Raw genomic sequence first — 17,213 nt, forward strand, 5'->3', positions numbered from 1 at the left:
TGTGAGAGCTGAAGAAAATACTGGCTCCAAAATAATAAAAAGGAGCTTTAAACTAAAAATATACATTTAAGTAAATGTATACAAAGCAAAACATGTCAGGGTACCTTTTACAATAGCATTATACTTTAAAACAATTCATAGATTGGATTTTCTTACCCTGGAACAATTTCTGATGTGCCCGGTGATGGCCAAGGAATCGTAGCAATTGAGTTATTCATAGACAAGTAATTTCAAAAGAACAACTAAAAATTCTTTCAAAATGTATGTGTATACATGGAGAGAGAACACACAAGAGAGCACATACAAGCTCTATGGGCATATTTTTTGATGTTTGGTCTGATGTAGGATGAGGCACCACCCCCAAATCAGATTGTTCAGGGCCTACCTTGACTGCATACAACTCAGGGAAGCAAGGTCTGGCCCCTAGCCACACAGCCCTGAAGACCAGAGCTGATGCCTGACATTAGGACCCTGGGGTCTCAGTCAGCACTCCCCTACTCCTTGCATTTCAGAAATTCCAGCTGCCACTTTCAGGAGATCATCAATCAGAACTCAAGTGACTCCAGAGCTCTCCGAGTCTGTAACAGCTACTGGAGCCGAAAGGTCAGGGCTGGGGACATATATGTGGGTGGGTATATGTGTGTTATATGTGCTTATGTGCATGTGTGTATGCAAATTAGGGTGTGTGGTGCAGGTGGGCAGTGGGCAGCCAGCTGGGATGGGCTGGGGTGGAGGAGGCATCTCCCCTACCAGTGTCTGAGATGACCAGGGAGCTGTACGTGGTCAAAAGTCAACCCTCTACTCTCACCTCAGGGCTGTGTGAGAGGCAGTGGGACCTGCTAAGTGTGGCTGTACATTCATTGCTTCCTCCTAGGTTTTTCTTCCCTTAACAGCTCTGTAGGCCTTGGAGTACGCCACCATCCCAGCCCCCAAGGAAACTTCCTAATTAGACACACCCAGGGCAGCATCTGAATGTATTTTTGTGGGTTGGGGGCAAGGAGGAAGGAGGGATTCTGAGAGATTACCAGGGACAGTCTGTCCATCCAAACCCGGTCAGTGTGGGTCAAGAGCATTGATCATTAACTTAAAGTGAACTCAGATTTTTTGGTGTAGAGTCTTCCTAAGAGAGCAAGGGAGGAGGGAGGAAAAGAGAGAAGAGGAAGGCATAGGTTCAGAGTCATGGCCCTGAGTTGAAAGAGACCTCAGTGTTCTCCTAATCCCTTTCTATTATTTCATTAATTTTATTTTACCATTTTATTAGTCTCTAATGACCTTTTTAGTAAGGAGAGGACACTGGGTTCAGAGAGGCCTTATGACTTTCCCATAATCACACAGCTGGTTAGTAAACAGAACAAGGACCAAGGCCTGGACCTTCTAGTGTCTTTGTCAACCATATTCTCAAGTCTCCTAAAATAGAAGAAATAAAGTTTTTGTTTCTTGTGCTTAAGGAGACCTATATCCCAACAGCATGGGCTTTGAATGGGGACATCACTCACCCTGAGTGAGGAATCAACCTGTGGGAGAGGAATGACCCACCAGTCTGGGAGTGAACAGCAGGACTGGGTGGGGGACTACGGGGTGGAGGGAGCTTGGCTGCCCAACCTCTGGCCCCATTAGCCACACCCCTCCCCTCACCCCTATAGCACCCAAACCTACAAAGAGCCGAAGATGTAGATGCACTGCTACTGGGCATGGCCTCCCAGATTGCGGAGCGAGAGGACCATGTGGTGGTTGAGGATGTGCGAGGTGAGGCTGAGACTGACCCTATAGGCTGTATACCCCTGGCCCCTGGGAAAAGGTTCATTTGGAGTTCCACAGCTAGGCAGGGAGGGCTACCAGGGCTGGGAGCCGGCACTCTCTCACTGCTGAGAGAGCTTCTGACCTGACTGCCGTAGCTCCCTCTGTATGGCTCAAGTCCCCCTAGGCTGGTTGGGCCTGGGACATGGCTGGAGGAGTTCGGGTATGGTTGAGCTTCCACAGACTTTCTACTATCGCATTCACAGATTTCTGGCCCGGGCCGCTGAAGTTTTCCCGCACAGACTACTTGGCCAGCTGCCTGCAGCGGGGCCGGGACCTGGGTCTGCCCTCTTACAACAAGGCCAGGGCAGCGCTGGGCCTGCCTCCCATCACCAGATGGCAGGACATCAACCCTGCACTCTCCCAGAGTGATGGCACTGTGAGGAGGGGCCGGGACCCAGAGGGCAGGGTGGGAGCATCAGGGCAAACTGGCTTGAGACACAGAAGAGGGGCAGTGAGACCCAGGCACCAGAGACAAGCACCTGGTGAAAGTGCAGGGCCCACCCAGGTTGCTTTTCCCGGGATCACACACCAGGATGGAGGTTAGCAGACCGGCAGGATTTGGCTTTAGACTCTGTGACTGTGCAGATCCAGCCTCTGTTGCATGGCAAGCGCTTAATAGGCGTTATCGTATTTACTCTTCCCAACAATTCCCTGAGTCATGTAGAAGGCCCTTGACTCGGGAACAAGCCATACTTGCGTGCGCTGCTATTCAAGCTGCCTTTGGGGAGTCAGCCCTGCACCCTGGGTGAGTGGCATTGCCTGCCAGCCAACAGACCAGTGTTAGCTGCCTTACCGTCTTGGCACAACAGTGTTTCTACAGTTGTATGACAATTTTGTTGCCTTTGCCCTTACTATTTTATACAGTCGCTGGAAAGTGGAGAATTGAAAGGCTGACAAGGAAGGGATATGTGTGTGGGGCTTGTAAACTGTATAGAATCAGTATAAAGATAGGAATTACCAGGTATACCCATAGTGGCAAATCTTTAATTGCAATTGTGCCTTAATTTCAATTGTGCCTTCAATTAAGCTGGTCAAGTGCGTATTTACATTGTGAAGAGAAGAGCTAAAGTAAAGATCAAGTAGAATATGCTGCTCATCTACTGTTAAAGACTGTCTTTAAAAGGCAATATATATGTGGAGATTTGATTTTTTTAAACATATGTTTTTAGATTTCAAGAATAGAAACCTCTTCTAACACATCATTCTACCATTCAACATCACTGATTTTGGTCCTTCAACTTTTATACCTGTTCAAGAATAAGTTACATAGGAGACTGGCTGCCTGTTTTATTCTGACTTTATAAAATAGGCAGCTGAATCTGTGAGAGGATTCCCACAATGAGTTAACTTATGTAAAGCACTCAGCAGTGCCTGGGGCATAATAAGTGAGTTATTGTTACTGTCACTTATCATTTTCATTATCATCCCTGAGGCTGATCCCTGGGAGCCACCTCTTTGACTGAGGGTGGGTTCCAGGTCTTTATACTCACTCCTATCCCTTCTTGGCCCCAGGTGCTAAAGGCCACCGCTGCCCTATACAACCAGGACCTGTCCCTGCTGGAGCTGCTCCCTGGGGGGCTCCTGGAGAGCCATGGGAACCCCGGACCCCTCTTCAGCACCATTGTCCTTGACCAGTTTGTGCGGCTGCGGGATGGTGACCGTTACTGGTTTGAGAACACCAGGAATGGGTAAGGCCTGCCTGGGCCCCCACCTCAGACTGCACCTTGGCCCAGGCTCAGGCCCTCTGCTTGTAGACAGCCCCTGTGGGCTCTTGATTTCCAGCTGGTCCCGCCCCCTCCCCAGCCCATCTGGGTCTCCTTCCTCATCTGGGTCCCTGGGCCTGGGGCCTGCATCCCTCTCCCACTCTGAGAACTACCCACCTTCGCCCACCCCCAGGCTGTTCTCTGAGGAAGAGATTGCAGAGATCAGAAACACTTCCTTATGGGACGTGCTGGTGGCTGTCACAAAGGTGGACCCCAGCTCCCTGCAGCCCAGTGTCTTTTTCTGGCATGCAGGTGAGTGGCCAGGGGGTACTTGCAGGGGTTTGGGGTCTGGCATCTCTTTCCTCCTCAGCTGAGGGTGTGGTTCAGTGAAGCTGGACAGCGGACTCCAAGGAGGGGAGTGGGCTGTGGTTCTGTTGTGGGAACTTTGGATCTGGGCACCAAGGTTGCCACACACAGCTGTGTGGGTTTCCCTCTGCACAACTCCAGGAGCGGCCCAAGTGAGGGCAAGGCTGAGACTCAGAGACATCTGGTATGGAGACTCACATTCTGCCGGGATGGGGCTGGGCGAGGGGGGAGCATTAGGAGGGCTGAGTGTAGTGAGGAAATCCCAACACAACAGCAGTGATGAGGGAAGGGTTTTGTGTGTGTGTGTGTGTGTGTGTGTGTGTGTGTGTGTAGCTGAGGTTCATTTTAGACCTCACTTGTTACTCAAGTAGGCAAATGCCACATTCTCGGTACAATGACAGGGACAATGGCAGGGGTAAGCAGCCCCCTCCCCTCTGACCCAGAGCCACTTTCCAGCCCCCTGCTTTTGCTACCCTAACCTCCTCAGTGATCCTGTGCCTGAGCCTTGCCCAGCATTGGCTCAGCACCCCAACTCCTCAGGACTCCAGCTTTCTCTGTTTCCCCAGGAGATCCCTGCCCACAGCCAGGACAACTCAGCATTGAGGGCCTGCCAGCCTGTGTTCCCCCCATCATGAGGGACTATTTCAAGGGCAGTGGATTTGGCTTTGGGGTCACCATCGGGACCCTCTGCTGCTTCCCCCTGGGTAAAAGTGATGGGCAGGGTGGGGTTGGGTGAGAGATGCAAGCTGAGGGGTGGGGTTGGTTCCATCTGTGGCAGCCAACCATGCAGAGTACTATTCCTCTGGACAGAGGATGAAAACATCAGAGCAGGAGGGGGCATGAGAAGTGTCTGACCTGCACATAAGTTGGCACCAGGGAGAATTTGCCCCCCCTCTTCTCCTGGGGTCCCCTCAGGGCTCAGATTGGTCAGGCACCACAGGGAATTCACGATCCACAGCTATCTGAAAGAGCCTGGGCCTGGCAAACTCTCATAGGCAAATCCCTGCTGGAGAACCAAGGCTGGGATGTAGTTGCTGGGCCAAAGGCTTCATTCCAATTTAGTCTTTGGCATGGCTGTGTCTGGGTTGACCAGCAGCCAGGCAGAGTGGGTCCAGTCTCTGGCTGGGAAGGGACCCGAGTGCTCGAAGCAGGGGAGGAGGCTACACAGGCATCTGAGGTGCTACTCAAAGTTCCCCATGGGATGCAAAGCACCTCCCCACTCCCCGAAGGGAGCTTCACAATTGGAGGATGGACAGGACTAGGACTTGGGGAAAGCAGGGTCTTGCCAAGAAACGGAGTCTGGCAGAGGAGCCACTGACCTCCCCAGACCTCTGCCTTCCTCTGAGCATCCTACTGCTCTGCCCTCCCAGTGAGCCTGCTTGTTGCCTGGATTGTCGCCCGGCTCCGGAGGAGAAATTTCAAGAGGCTCCAGAGCCAGGACCGCCAGAGCATCAAGTCTGAGAGGTTTGCAGAGGGCGTGGAAGGTAAGCCTGGGGCTGGCCAGGGGGGTTGTAGAGAGGACACAAGTCAAGGTGGCAAGCTCTGACTCCGCCTCAGCAGCCTCAGGAAAAGGCCTCCTTTTCTAGGCTTCCTGGCAGCCAGGGCGGGAGGAAGAGCCACAGGGGCATTGGGTTGAAGTTGGACCTAGAACCCTCCCACCTCCATAGCTCCTCCCAATGGCCCCAAATATGGAAAATGTGATAGACTCATGCAGAGGAGTCACAGGCCTGGGACTGCATTTTGCAAAGTCACTGTGACTCACAAATCCCCCAAAACTGCTGCTTTGTGCATTTCACACTGGAATTCCAGGCAACAGAGAAGTAATTAATGAAGGTCTAGAGTCAGACTGAGGATTGGAATCTTGGTTCTACCAGTTGGGCCTCAGGCAGACTTTTAAATTTCTCTAAGCTTATTTTTCCTTATGTGTAAAATAGGAATAGCAATAGCACATCACAGATTTATGAGGATTAAATGAACTCATTCATGCAAAGTACTTGATACAGTGTTGAGCATATCATAACCACTCAGGAAACGGTAGTTATTCTTCTCATGGGCTAGAGGCACAACAGGACTGTCAGGGATGGGATGACCCTCAATAGCCAAGAAGAGGCAAGGAGGTGAGGAGGCCTTGCTCTAACTCCAGTTCTCAGCTGGCCTTCCTTTGGATGTGCTTTGGGCAGGTCAGGCCCAGAGGGCCCCGGCTGACCCAGCTCCGTCTCTCCCCAGCGTTGGAATGGCAGGGCCACAAGGAGCCCTGCCGGCCTGTGCTGGTGCACCTGCAGCCTGGGCAGATCCACATCATGGACGGCAGGCTCTCTCTACTCCGTATCATCCAGCTGAGGCCTCTGCAGCAGATCAACCTCATCCTGTCCAACAACCGCAGATGCCGCACCCTGCTGCTCAAGATCCCCAAGGAGTATGACCTGGTATGGCCCAGTTGACCCCTGGCTCCTTGTCCACAGCCACAGCCAGCCAAGTAGGGGGAAAGGAGCACTGGGCCAGACAGGGTTTCTGGCTTCTAGTTACTGGCTGTAGCACTGCATAGAGACAGAAACTGGAGCGCATTTGTCCTGCTCCATGATTTCCACAGCCCACTATTCCTCTTGCAGACACAGACTGCCCCTTCCCTTTTTAAGGACACTGTGGCAGGTCCTAGTTGGGATTCCTTGGAAGCAGCTGGGAGCTCCTCCCTGTCCTCTGATTTCAGGCTGTAGTGATTCATTAAAGATGTTTGGAGGGGAGCTCAATCAAAGGCTCATCTTCAGCTCTGACTGGCTCACTAGGTCTTCAATCCTCTGTCCCCCCTGCTTTCCCCTTCTCCAGTATGGACTAGAGAGAGAAGAATGGCTTTATATATGTATGTGACTTTGAATGCTACCTCTGCACTTATAAGAAAACCACTTAACCCCACTGAGCCCAGGAAATAACAGTATCTTTTTTGCAAGGGGTGTCTTTCTAGTGGCCCCCCAACAAAATTCATGTAAAGCTCCTGGACCCAAGAAGCCTTGATGAATGGTTGCTCTCCCTTCTGCTGCCTCCGTAGGTGCTGCTGTTTAACCTAGAGGAGGAGCGGCAGGCCCTCGTGGAAAACCTCCGGGTGGCTCTGAAGGAGAGTGGGCTGAGCTTCCAGGAGTGGGAGCTGCGGGAGCAGGAGCTGATGAGGGCAGCTGTGACACGCGAGCAGCGGAGCCACCTCCTGGAAACCTTTTTCAGGCACCTTTTCTCACAGGTGTGTATGTGGGATCAGATCCGTCCTTGTGCGTCTGCCTGTGGTGGTGCCCTTACCTTGGCAAGGCCATGCGGTGACTCCCAGGGAAGTCAGAAACCCTGAGATCACAGCTAAGAATCAACTCTCCTGTGATTTTGGCCAAGTCACCTGACCTTACTGTAAGGAGATGCTTCTGCCCCCATCCCAATCCTACCCCCACCTGTGAGACTCCAGAGACACATTCCCTAGGAAGGGGCTTATGTGTGTGTGTGTGTGTGTGTCAGTCTCTCTCCTCAGGGCTGCCCAGCTCTCTGCCCTCCCTGAGAGGCTGCAGAAACGTAGGGCAAGACAGGCAATGTTGGGCAGTGAGAACCCTTAATCACCCCTCCTTAGTGGAGTGCAGCTGCCAGAGGCCTCCAGGGGGTGTCAGTGCCCACCTTGCAGACTTCTGAGAGCTACTGAAAGAGGGAAGTGAGATCGGAAGAGAACTGCGAGGGTTTGAGTCTGGGAGCAGGATGCTGGAGAGGAGATGCTTGGGAGATACACCATAAAACAGCATGGGCACCCACCGAAGGAGTTTATCATCCCACTGGGAAGATGGGATGTGCACAGAAAGGAAAATGACTGGCAAAGAAAGACAGCTATAAACGTGACCAAGGAAAGAAGTGGTCTGGGAGTCCAGAAAGGCGAGTGAGGCTTTGGGCAGGTGTGAAGTCATGGTGGCGGTGAGATCTGGCATGTACTCTAAGTTGGAACAGGTTGGCTCAGAAGAAAGGAGCAGAAAGGACTGAGCAGAGGTGCCTGGTAGAAGGGCAAAAATCAGTGTTTGAGGAGAAGGAGCGGGTTGGCTAGCTGGGGAGAGGAGGCATGAGGGAAGTTACCATCTAGTGATCATTTGCTGTGTGCACATGACTACTTCATTTACTCCTCAAACAAGTTGAACTTGAATGTATACTAGAATGGAGGGTCCTCCAACTGGGGTGACTCATTGCCAGGGCCCAGACGGGACCTGGGCACCTCCACTCGGTTCAGGATCAGCCAGGGCTCTGGAAGAAGACTCTCTCTGCTGGGAGGTGAGGGTGTGCTACCATTTCCTGAGGGTAGTTGCCAACCCTTTCTATCTGCACAGTGCTTTCAGCTTTCAAATGTTTTTCTTACAACCTCTCTTGCTGCTTCTCACCATTACCCTGTGAGATAAGTAGGGCGGGTGAGGAAATGAATGCCAGACCACTGAAGAGACTTGCCTGAGGCCACACAGTGAAACAGTGGCACAGTTGGGACATGGACCTGGGTCTCTTGCCTCCAGGTGCTTTCCACTAAAGCACCTTGTTTCAAGTAACAAGGTTTACTTCATGAAACCACAGCCAGACTTGAAGTAGGGACTTCCGGGTGACATAGCACAACAGGTGCTATGGTTCGCAGCCTGCTTGCTTCCCTCACTGCCTCCTTATGCTGGGACAGCCCCTTGGGTGGGCTGAAGATGGCCCATGATGAGAATGCCCCTTCCCGAACCCAACTTTTTCTCAACCCAGCTGAGGCTTTTTCTTAGTCAAAACTGTGGATGTAAGAGCAACCTGCTCAAGCTAGCGTTGATGAAGGGTCAGCTGACCCTAAGGTTACAGCAGTGACTCAGGAATTTCAAAGGGAGGACTGTGACCTGGCCTGGAAAGGACCAGCAAAGGGAAAGCTATAAGCAAGCAAGGCCACACCTCTCTCAGGCTGCCTCCTTTTTCTCCGTGCCTCTGCTTTGCTCTATGTCTGTCTCTATGTCTGTGTCTCTGAGCACTTGGAGGAACAGGGTGGTCCACAGCTTCTGAGTTTTCTTGTGCTCAGGTCAAGACAGACCTCGGACCTCTCAGTCCCAATTCCAGGTCCCTTGCTTGGTTCAGTTGTGCATCCCTGGTGGAGTCGGCTATTGCACAGGGCCAGGGTCTGTGGAATAAATGGCCACAGGGATCCCCTGCAGAGTTTATGGGGTAGTTCTTATGGGGTAGTGCTGGGCAGACACCTTAAAAGGTGGCTTCTACAAGCTTCAGCTGGCTTTTAAGTCAAGGAATCCTTGTCTCCTTCTCTCCCTCCCTCTGCTGCTGCCCAAGTGCAGGTGCTGGACATCAACCAGGCGGACGCCGGGACCCTGCCCCTTGACTCGTCACAGAAGGTGCGAGAGGCTCTGACATGTGAGCTGAGCAGGGCTGAGTTTGCTGAGTCCCTGGGCCTCAAGCCTCAGGACATGTTTGTGGAGTCCATGTTCTCTCTGGCGGATAAAGATGGCAACGGCTACCTGTCCTTTCGGGAGTTCCTGGACATCCTGGTGGTCTTCATGAAAGGTAGTGCAGGAGGGAGTGATTGTCCAGATGGGAGAAGATGGACAGGGCTGGAGACTGAGGTAGGAGTCTAGCTGACCTGTTGGAGATGGGGAAGCCCTGGAGCCAGGTGTCCAGCCATGGCAGACATCTTGGAGTACCCAGGTAGGGCAGGAGGCAGAACGACCCCTAGCTGTGTCCAGCAGTGGGTCACCCTAGTGTATGTCCCCTTCTGGCCAGCCTGGGGTTTAGGCAGGTGGACTGGACCTCTCATAGGGTCCTCCTTCTCCCAGGCTCTCCTGAGGAGAAGTCTCGCCTCATGTTCCGCATGTACGACTTTGATGGGAATGGTCTGATTTCCAAGGACGAGTTCATCAGGATGCTGAGGTTGGTCCAATGGGACAGCCAGGAGAGTGGGCCAGAGCAGGGACTGATAGGGTAAAGAGGTGGGACAGGAAGGAGGAAGCAGGAGGGTGAAGAGCAGGGGCCTCCTCCTTCTTACCCACATAGCCAGAGGCTGTTGTCATTAAGAAGGAACTTAGGATCTGGTCAGCCAGGGTCTTTCCATGTGGGCTTTGAAGGCCTGGTGGGATGGCTGGTGGGCCCTGTGTCTAGGCCTCAGACCCCTTGTCAGGACCTGACTGCTCCCCTCCCCCAACCCCCAGGTCCTTCATCGAGATCTCCAACAACTGCCTGTCCAAGGCCCAGCTGGCTGAGGTGGTGGAGTCCATGTTCCGGGAGGCGGGCTTCCAGGACAAGGAGGAGCTGACGTGGGAGGACTTCCACTTCATGCTGCGGGACCACGACAGCGAGCTCCGCTTCACACAGCTTTGCGTCAGAGGTGAGGGAGCCCGGAGGCAGGGCTGCCATCCATCAGGCACAGCGGGCCCAGTACACAGGGCCTACATACTTTGGGAGTCCATGGAAATGTTTTCATTTCTTTTAAAATCAGAAGAAAAGAATGAGTAGAGTAATAATAAATATGTAACAATGTATCCAGCCTGGATTATATTCTTTACACCAACATAACTATAATATATAATTTTTAATTTATTTTTTTTAATGGAGGAAGGGTCCCAGGAAGGTAACAGTGCCTGGGACCCACAGAAGTCGTCAGGCCGCACTGCTGGTGAAGGGGGGGCAGTCAGTACAGGCTGGAGGATGGCAGCTGGGATTCCTTTTTCTTGACAGAGCCCCCTGTTCCTGGAGTGCTGGGGGTGGGGGGAACAGTGTCTCCTCCCCCAGCCACGCCCACCTCGGGTGGGGTGTGGGGTGGTGGCGGGTGTTTTGGTTTTGTTTGCCACTTTATCCCCTGGAAGAGTGCTCCGTAAATGTTTGCAAATGTTTGCTGAGTGCATGAAGACCCACTTCTGTTGTCCCTCCTCCTATTTCCTGCCCTACCTGTGTCTGACTCAGGTGGGTGGGGGCTAGAATCAGGGTGAGGAGTGGGCAGAGAGCAGGCAGAGGGACTGCCTGTGGCCTGCTCTGAGCTGTTTTGGTGTCTTCACAGCCTGGGATTCTCACTGGGGCATGTTGAAACCAAACCCAGCCCATCCCAGGATTATGAGAAGCTGGAGGAGCTGAGCAGTCCAGATGGGGAAGAGGGGCTAGTTAGACAAGGTGCAGCTGGCCCATTGGTCAGGGCTTCCCCTGCCTGGGGTGGGAGGGGAGTTGGTAGCGTATGGACCTGCCTCGCCAGATTCTGCAGCTTTTCACCTTTCCCAGGCAGCCAGGTGCAGCAGGCACCCAGGCCTGAGGCAGAGCAGGGGCAGGGGCCTGAAGGGAGCCCAGGCCACAGTCCCAGAGGTGGAGGAAGGCTGCGGCTTGGAAAAGAAGGATTAAATAGAGGGTTGCAGCGAGTACCATTTTGTTTGGCTTTTAATTGTTGTGCTTTGTTGTTTCCTCCAAATTTTACTTTGAAACATTTTAAACCTACAGAAAAGGTCTAAGAATAGTATGAGGAGCATCCTTTCCCCCTCACCTACTTCAGCTTAATCACTTTTGGCCTCTGGCCTGTGGACCAGGGTGATCTTCAGGAAGTGACCTGCAGATTCCCAGCTCCTGTGAGAACCTGGATTTGCTGCTCACTCCTGCCCTGTCCCAAGTGCTGTGCCCAGAGAAGGAACAATGGGAGGCTCCTGGAAGGGGTTTCCCTCCCAACATTTTCTTACAAACATTTTCAAACACAGAAAAGTGGAAAAAAATTTTATAGTAATCTCCCATATGTGTACCACCTAGATTCCACATTTAACTCTGGGAGACTTTAAGCTGGAGGGTCATTAGCAGGGTTTTGCGGCAGAAGGATCTTAGCAGGCAGGCTGCGTACAGTTCCTGAACTCTAGCCCGTAAGCCTGATTCTGGTCCCAGGAGTGAGACTGAAGGTAGACAGACACACACTCAGGGGAGCCTGCCTGGCCAACATTGCTGCGGGCCTTCTCCCTGCCCACTAGTGGCTGGGTCTAGCTCCCATTGGGGGCATAGGCTGAGCCAGGGGCACCTGGAGGCAGGTTACTGGCCAGAGACCCTCTATAGTGTCCATACATTTGAGCCAGGTCCTCCTGAGGCTCTGAGCTCTGAGCAGCTTCCTAGCCCAGCTGTGCATTTTGCAGGGGTGGAGGTTCCTGAAGTTATTAAGGACCTCTGCCGGCGCGCCTCCTACATCAGCCAGGAGAAGCTCTGGTGAGCCCTCATCTGGGAATGCTGGAGGGAGGGTCGGGGTCAGGTAGTTGCCTTTTCTTTCCCTGGAATGACTGGGATCACAGCCCACACTAGCCCACAGCAAGCCTTCACACAAATTAGAAAAGGCACTTCTTACTCTGCAGACACAGGCCTACACTCACCTGCAGCCTGGGTCAGACCCCTTATAAAGGGCACAGCTATATGTGACAGCCTTGGAAGGGACCCCCAGGATTGGACTCATTATCGAGGTCTCTGGGAGTCCTGCTGTCCCTTGGCTGACAGCTTTGACCCTTCCTCAGTGGAGTGGGTCTGGAGGCAGACCAGGGGCAACAGAGCACCAAGTGTCTTCGGTAACCAAGGTCCTATCTCCTGCATTTCTGTCCTAGTCCCTCTCCCAGAGTGAGTGCTCGATGTTCCCACAGTGATGTCAAGGTGGAGCTGACACCACAGAGACTGCAGTGCCCCATGGACACAGATCCTCCCCAGGAGATTCGACGGAGGTTTGGCAAGAAGTATGCCTGCTCCTTCCCCGAAGCCCAGGAAGCTCATCCATCCTTTCAGCTTGCATATATTGATTACTTGGTGCCAGGCACTGTGTTAAGCACTGCCTCAGAACATCACAGTCTGGTGGGATAGTCTGGTACACTGAAAAATACAATGTCCCACTGATGAATGGTATAATAGTGGTAAGAGCAAGGGGCTTTAGAGCTCAAGGAAATGCTCTTCTGTGCCTGGGAGGTGAAGGAAGGCTTCCTGGAGGAGGTATCCTTTGAGCCTCCAGTAAAGGGTGAGAACAAAGCAGTGGGAGTTAGGAGCCACAGAAGAGGAGGGAAGAGGCGTGTCTGAGTGTGAGTGAGGACCGGGGTAGATGAAGGGCATCCCTTGGGATGCGCTGACTCAGTGACCACCACTTGTGATGTAGTGTCCCTCTATTGACAGCTTGCTTGAGGAGTATGCTATAGCCTTTGGGCTCTGAGCCATGCTTGGCTTGAGCAACTGACTCCCCTTTCTCCCCTCTGGGGAGCTGGGCTGCACTAGATCTGGGTCCTTACCTAAGAGCCAAAGCTTCCTGTCTCCCAGGGTAACGTTGTTTCAGCCCCTGCTGTTCACTGAGGCTCACCGAGAGAAGTTTCAACGAAGCCGTCTTCACCAGACGGTGCAGCAGTTCAAGCGCTTCATTGAGAACTACCGGCGCCACATCGGCTGCGTGGCCGTGTTCTACGCCATTGCCGCAGGCCTCTTCTTGGAGAGGGCCTACTGTAAGTGACGGCCACGGGGCTGTGGACAGGACTTGGAAAAACCGATAACCTTGAGTGCGGGGCATACTTGAGTGACAGCTGCAGGAAGGACAGTGCGGGGCACTGTGTGAGTGGCAGAGGCGGGGCGAGGCCTGCATTTGGTGCGAGCTGTGGGGGCAGGGCCTGCTGGGAGTGCTTGGGCCCGTTTGAATGGAGACTTTAGGAGGCAACTGTGAGTGGTGGCTGGCCTGGGCCTGCAGTTGACCTCCCCCGGTGGCGCTTTGTCCTGTGCTCTGCACCCCCCTTACTGCCTGGGCCCCTCCGCAGACTACACCTTCACCTCACCACCCTCCGGCATCGCAGAGACCACCTTTGTGGGCATCATCCTGTCGCGGGGCACGGCCGCCAGCATCTCCTTCATGTTCTCCTACATCCTGCTTACCATGTGCCGCAATCTCATCACCTTCCTGCGAGAGACCTTCCTCAACCGCTACGTGCCCTTCGACGCCGCCGTGGACTTCCATCGCCTCATTGCCTCCACTGCCATCGTCCTCACAGGCAGGCCCTGGGTGTCCCCGGGATTCTCCATGTCCTCCTGCCCCCCACTGGCTTCCTCTCCTCTGAGACCCTCTCCTCTCTACCTGCACTTAACTGGAGTGTAAGTCTTGGATGTCCTCATCATAAGGATGGAGGTGGCCCCAGCAATGGTGTGAAGGAAGCCCAGGAGCCCCTCATTGCCCCGCCAGTGCCTCTTGCCCCGCTTTCAAGGCCCCCTCGCCACCCTCCAGCTGACTAGTTACTAACACCCCAGAATGAGTGTACATACTGTTCGGTCTTACAACTTTTGTGTTTTAAAACATATTTCTGTAAGAGAGACCAAAAAATGAGCTTCTGATATAATTTGGACTCACGTGGTTGTGTTCATGAATATGGGGAGAAACAGAAAGTTCATCAGAGATCAGAAATCCAACCCCCTAGGGTCCTTCTTCAGGCCCCCAACTCTGGCTGGCTGGAGTTCTACACCTTGGGCTGCATGGGTTGAGCACCCCCACCCAGCTGTCCCCAGGCTCACCACCCCCTGCCTGGTCTTCCTTAGTTTTACACAGCACAGGCCATGTGGTGAATGTGTACCTGTTCTCCATCAGCCCACTCAGCATCCTCTCCTGCCTCTTCCCTGGCCTCTTCCATGATGATGGGTGAGTACTGAGGGGTGCAGGGGAGGATGTATTATTTATGGGTGGAAAGAATCAGCCCCGGCTGGTGTGGCTCAGTGGATTGAGTGCCGGCTTGCAAACCAAAGGGTTGCCAGTTCAATTCCCAGTCAGGGCATATGCCTGGGTTGCAGCCCAGGTCCTTGGGGGTGCATGAGAGGCAACCACACATTGATGTTTCTCTCCCTCTCTTTCTCCCTCCCTTCCCCTCTCTAAAAATAAATACATAAAATCTTTTAAAAAAGAAGGAAAGAATCAAAATGAAATTATCTTGGCTCAGAGGAGAGTGTCACCTTCCAGGTTATAGGAGAGACAATGACCAGCCTGAGCCCCCAACCCCGAATCAGCAGAAAGGGAGACTGGTAGTTGGGTTGGGGTGCCTCATCTGGGAGGTCCTTTCTGGAAGACCCAGACCTCTCCTCTCAGGATCCTTCCTTGCGTTCCCTTCCCCACAGGTCTGAGTTCCCCCAGAAGTATTACTGGTGGTTCTTCCAGACTGTGCCAGGTGAGAGCCCTTCCTGCTCCATGAATTTCTGGGCCTGGCTCCAAGCTCCAGGTTCTGGGATCTCCTTGTGAGTCAGGCTGTGCCCTCTGGCCCTGAGGACTCTCCTGGGCATAGGAAATGGCTTTCTAGTGCTTCTATCCTGGGCTCCCACCCCAACTCTGAACTAGCTCCTCCTCTGTGGAGTGGGAGTGGTCCCCCTCCACTCTCCAACACACACCTACGGTGCTGGTGGCTCTGAGAAATACTGTGCCCCACCTGCACAAGGGAGGAACCAGGCCCTTTGTCAAGCCAGGTAGACATCCCCCCCACCCCCGCCCACCGCCTTTTAGTCTATCTTGACAAGAACTAGTTAGGAGTATATTCCTAACTCCCCATAATCACCCATAATCACCCATTTTAGGGCTATTAGCTGTTAATCTATTCAAATGCTTGAATGTATTTATGTTTTCAGTCTGTTCCCTCCTTGGGGTAACACGTTTTCTACACTCACTCCTCTGTGAAACAGCACAGTTTTTTAATTTTTTTATTTTTTAATCCTAAAATGATCTGCTTTGAACTTCGGAGACCGCTTACTAATTCCTGCACACTGGGATTTAGAGGATAAGGCTGTGTTTACGCTCTTCTCTTCGTTCTGTACTTTACTGGCTTTGGTTAGATCCCTTTCTTAACCTCTGCTTTTCCATACTTCAAGGCTCTAATCTTCCTAATTTCTGACTCTATCCTCCTTTTAGACTCTCTCCTCCTTTTGGGACCAAATGGAAAATGGTCCCATTTGAGGGGCCATTCTCTGGCCCCTGCCCTCCCACCCTGGCTCCATATTGCCCTCCTGTGTAGCCCAGGCCTGGGTTTTCCTGTGAGGAGGGTCCTCCTGTGAACTCAGGGCTCAACCCAAGGGAGCTCGGTGCTGTGGCAGCTAAGTAGAGTGCTGCAGGGATGTGGAGCAAGCCTTGACTCCATGAGGAAAGGGCCTACAATGTCCAGAGTCGGACCCAGAGGACCCAGAGTAGATGCACCGTGCATTCATTCATTCAGTGTACATTTATATAAGGCCCACAGTGTGCCAGGCCCTACACTGGGCACTAGATTTCAGTGGTGAACTAGCCTAGCCTGGTCCCTGTTCTTGTGAACGTGAGAGTGGGAAGGTGTTGGACATAAAACAAATAATGACACAGCTGCTTGAAAAATATCATGACGAGGTCTGTGAAGGGTGATAGGGTCTGTTGAAGTGAAAGGTACTCTGATCGACGGTGTGAGGGGAGAGGAACAGAAGGAGACGCTAGGACTTTCCCCACCCACTCCTAGGACAGTGGGGTAGAAAAGGGATCTGGACCTTTGTCAGGCTCAGAACAGCCCTACTCCTTTGCCCTTCACCCCTTGTTCACTTTGCAGGCCTCACGGGGGTCATAATGCTCCTGGTCCTGGCCATCATGTACGTGTTCGCCTCCCACCACTTCCGGCGCTGCAGCTTCAGGGGCTTCTGGCTGACCCACCACCTCTACATCCTGCTCTACGTCCTGGTAAGCCAGGCCAGTGGGGTCTGGGCAAGATGTTCCCAGGGAGGCAGTGAGGGCTGAGATATCAGTTCTCCATCCTCTTAGTTATTTCAAGTATCCTCTTCATTTGTCACTTAAAAGATGGAGATGATAGTACTGGACTCTCGAGTAGACTGACCCCAATATGCAGCACTTGGAAGATGGACTCGCTGGTGGGGGTTTGGCAGTAGCGGCTCTACCAGGCTGATCTGCACTCCTTGTAGACACCCCGCATCGTTTCTGCCCAGCCAGTCTTTCTCTACTTTGAGTGGCTGGTTTGGGCTCCTGGGTGGACTGCCTACATTCAAGGGAGCATCACCCTTTTTAAGGGAAACTTACCTTAATTGAGTTTTGTCACTTTTGTTCTGATCCTGTTTTCTGGGATATTAGCTACCCCAACCAGTTAAGTGCCATCTACAAAGTTAATAACCTTGCTCAAAATATTTTCACTTGAACTGTTGATAAAGTGGATTTCTAAGACTCTGTCCATCCCTTTTTCTTCTCCTTCATCTGGGCCTCTGCCTGCCTTCCTTTACATTCCCTCCCTTCTCCTGTCCTGTTCCCTTACCCTTCCCTGCGTTTGTCACCAGCTGCTTCAGCTTGTTGGTTTTAGAACTGACTGTGGTCTGTGCCCCTGTGTCATGGTTGTGCTTGGCCTGCCTTCCTCA

The 17,213-nt window shown here is 52.7% G+C and overlaps 1 protein-coding gene across 1 annotated transcript in view; it reads left to right on the forward strand.

The window, feature by feature from the left end:
- Window positions 1-17,213, forward strand: part of DUOX1 (dual oxidase 1) — a 32,213-nt gene that overhangs the window by 7,859 nt on the left and 7,141 nt on the right. The window contains exons 10-28 of the mRNA XM_053928293.1: window positions 513-603; window positions 1,644-1,746; window positions 2,004-2,176; window positions 3,313-3,488; window positions 3,697-3,815; window positions 4,436-4,573; window positions 5,240-5,353; window positions 6,096-6,295; window positions 6,913-7,098; window positions 9,179-9,404; window positions 9,674-9,767; window positions 10,046-10,221; window positions 11,990-12,059; window positions 12,446-12,571; window positions 13,140-13,318; window positions 13,625-13,855; window positions 14,394-14,493; window positions 14,964-15,013; window positions 16,403-16,530. Of these exons, the coding sequence (XP_053784268.1) occupies window positions 513-603; window positions 1,644-1,746; window positions 2,004-2,176; window positions 3,313-3,488; window positions 3,697-3,815; window positions 4,436-4,573; window positions 5,240-5,353; window positions 6,096-6,295; window positions 6,913-7,098; window positions 9,179-9,404; window positions 9,674-9,767; window positions 10,046-10,221; window positions 11,990-12,059; window positions 12,446-12,571; window positions 13,140-13,318; window positions 13,625-13,855; window positions 14,394-14,493; window positions 14,964-15,013; window positions 16,403-16,530 (2,680 nt within the window). The remainder of the gene's footprint in view (window positions 1-512; window positions 604-1,643; window positions 1,747-2,003; window positions 2,177-3,312; window positions 3,489-3,696; window positions 3,816-4,435; window positions 4,574-5,239; window positions 5,354-6,095; window positions 6,296-6,912; window positions 7,099-9,178; window positions 9,405-9,673; window positions 9,768-10,045; window positions 10,222-11,989; window positions 12,060-12,445; window positions 12,572-13,139; window positions 13,319-13,624; window positions 13,856-14,393; window positions 14,494-14,963; window positions 15,014-16,402; window positions 16,531-17,213) is intronic.

Source organism: Desmodus rotundus, chromosome 7, assembly GCF_022682495.2.
Source record: "Desmodus rotundus isolate HL8 chromosome 7, HLdesRot8A.1, whole genome shotgun sequence".
NCBI lineage: Eukaryota > Metazoa > Chordata > Mammalia > Chiroptera > Phyllostomidae > Desmodus > Desmodus rotundus.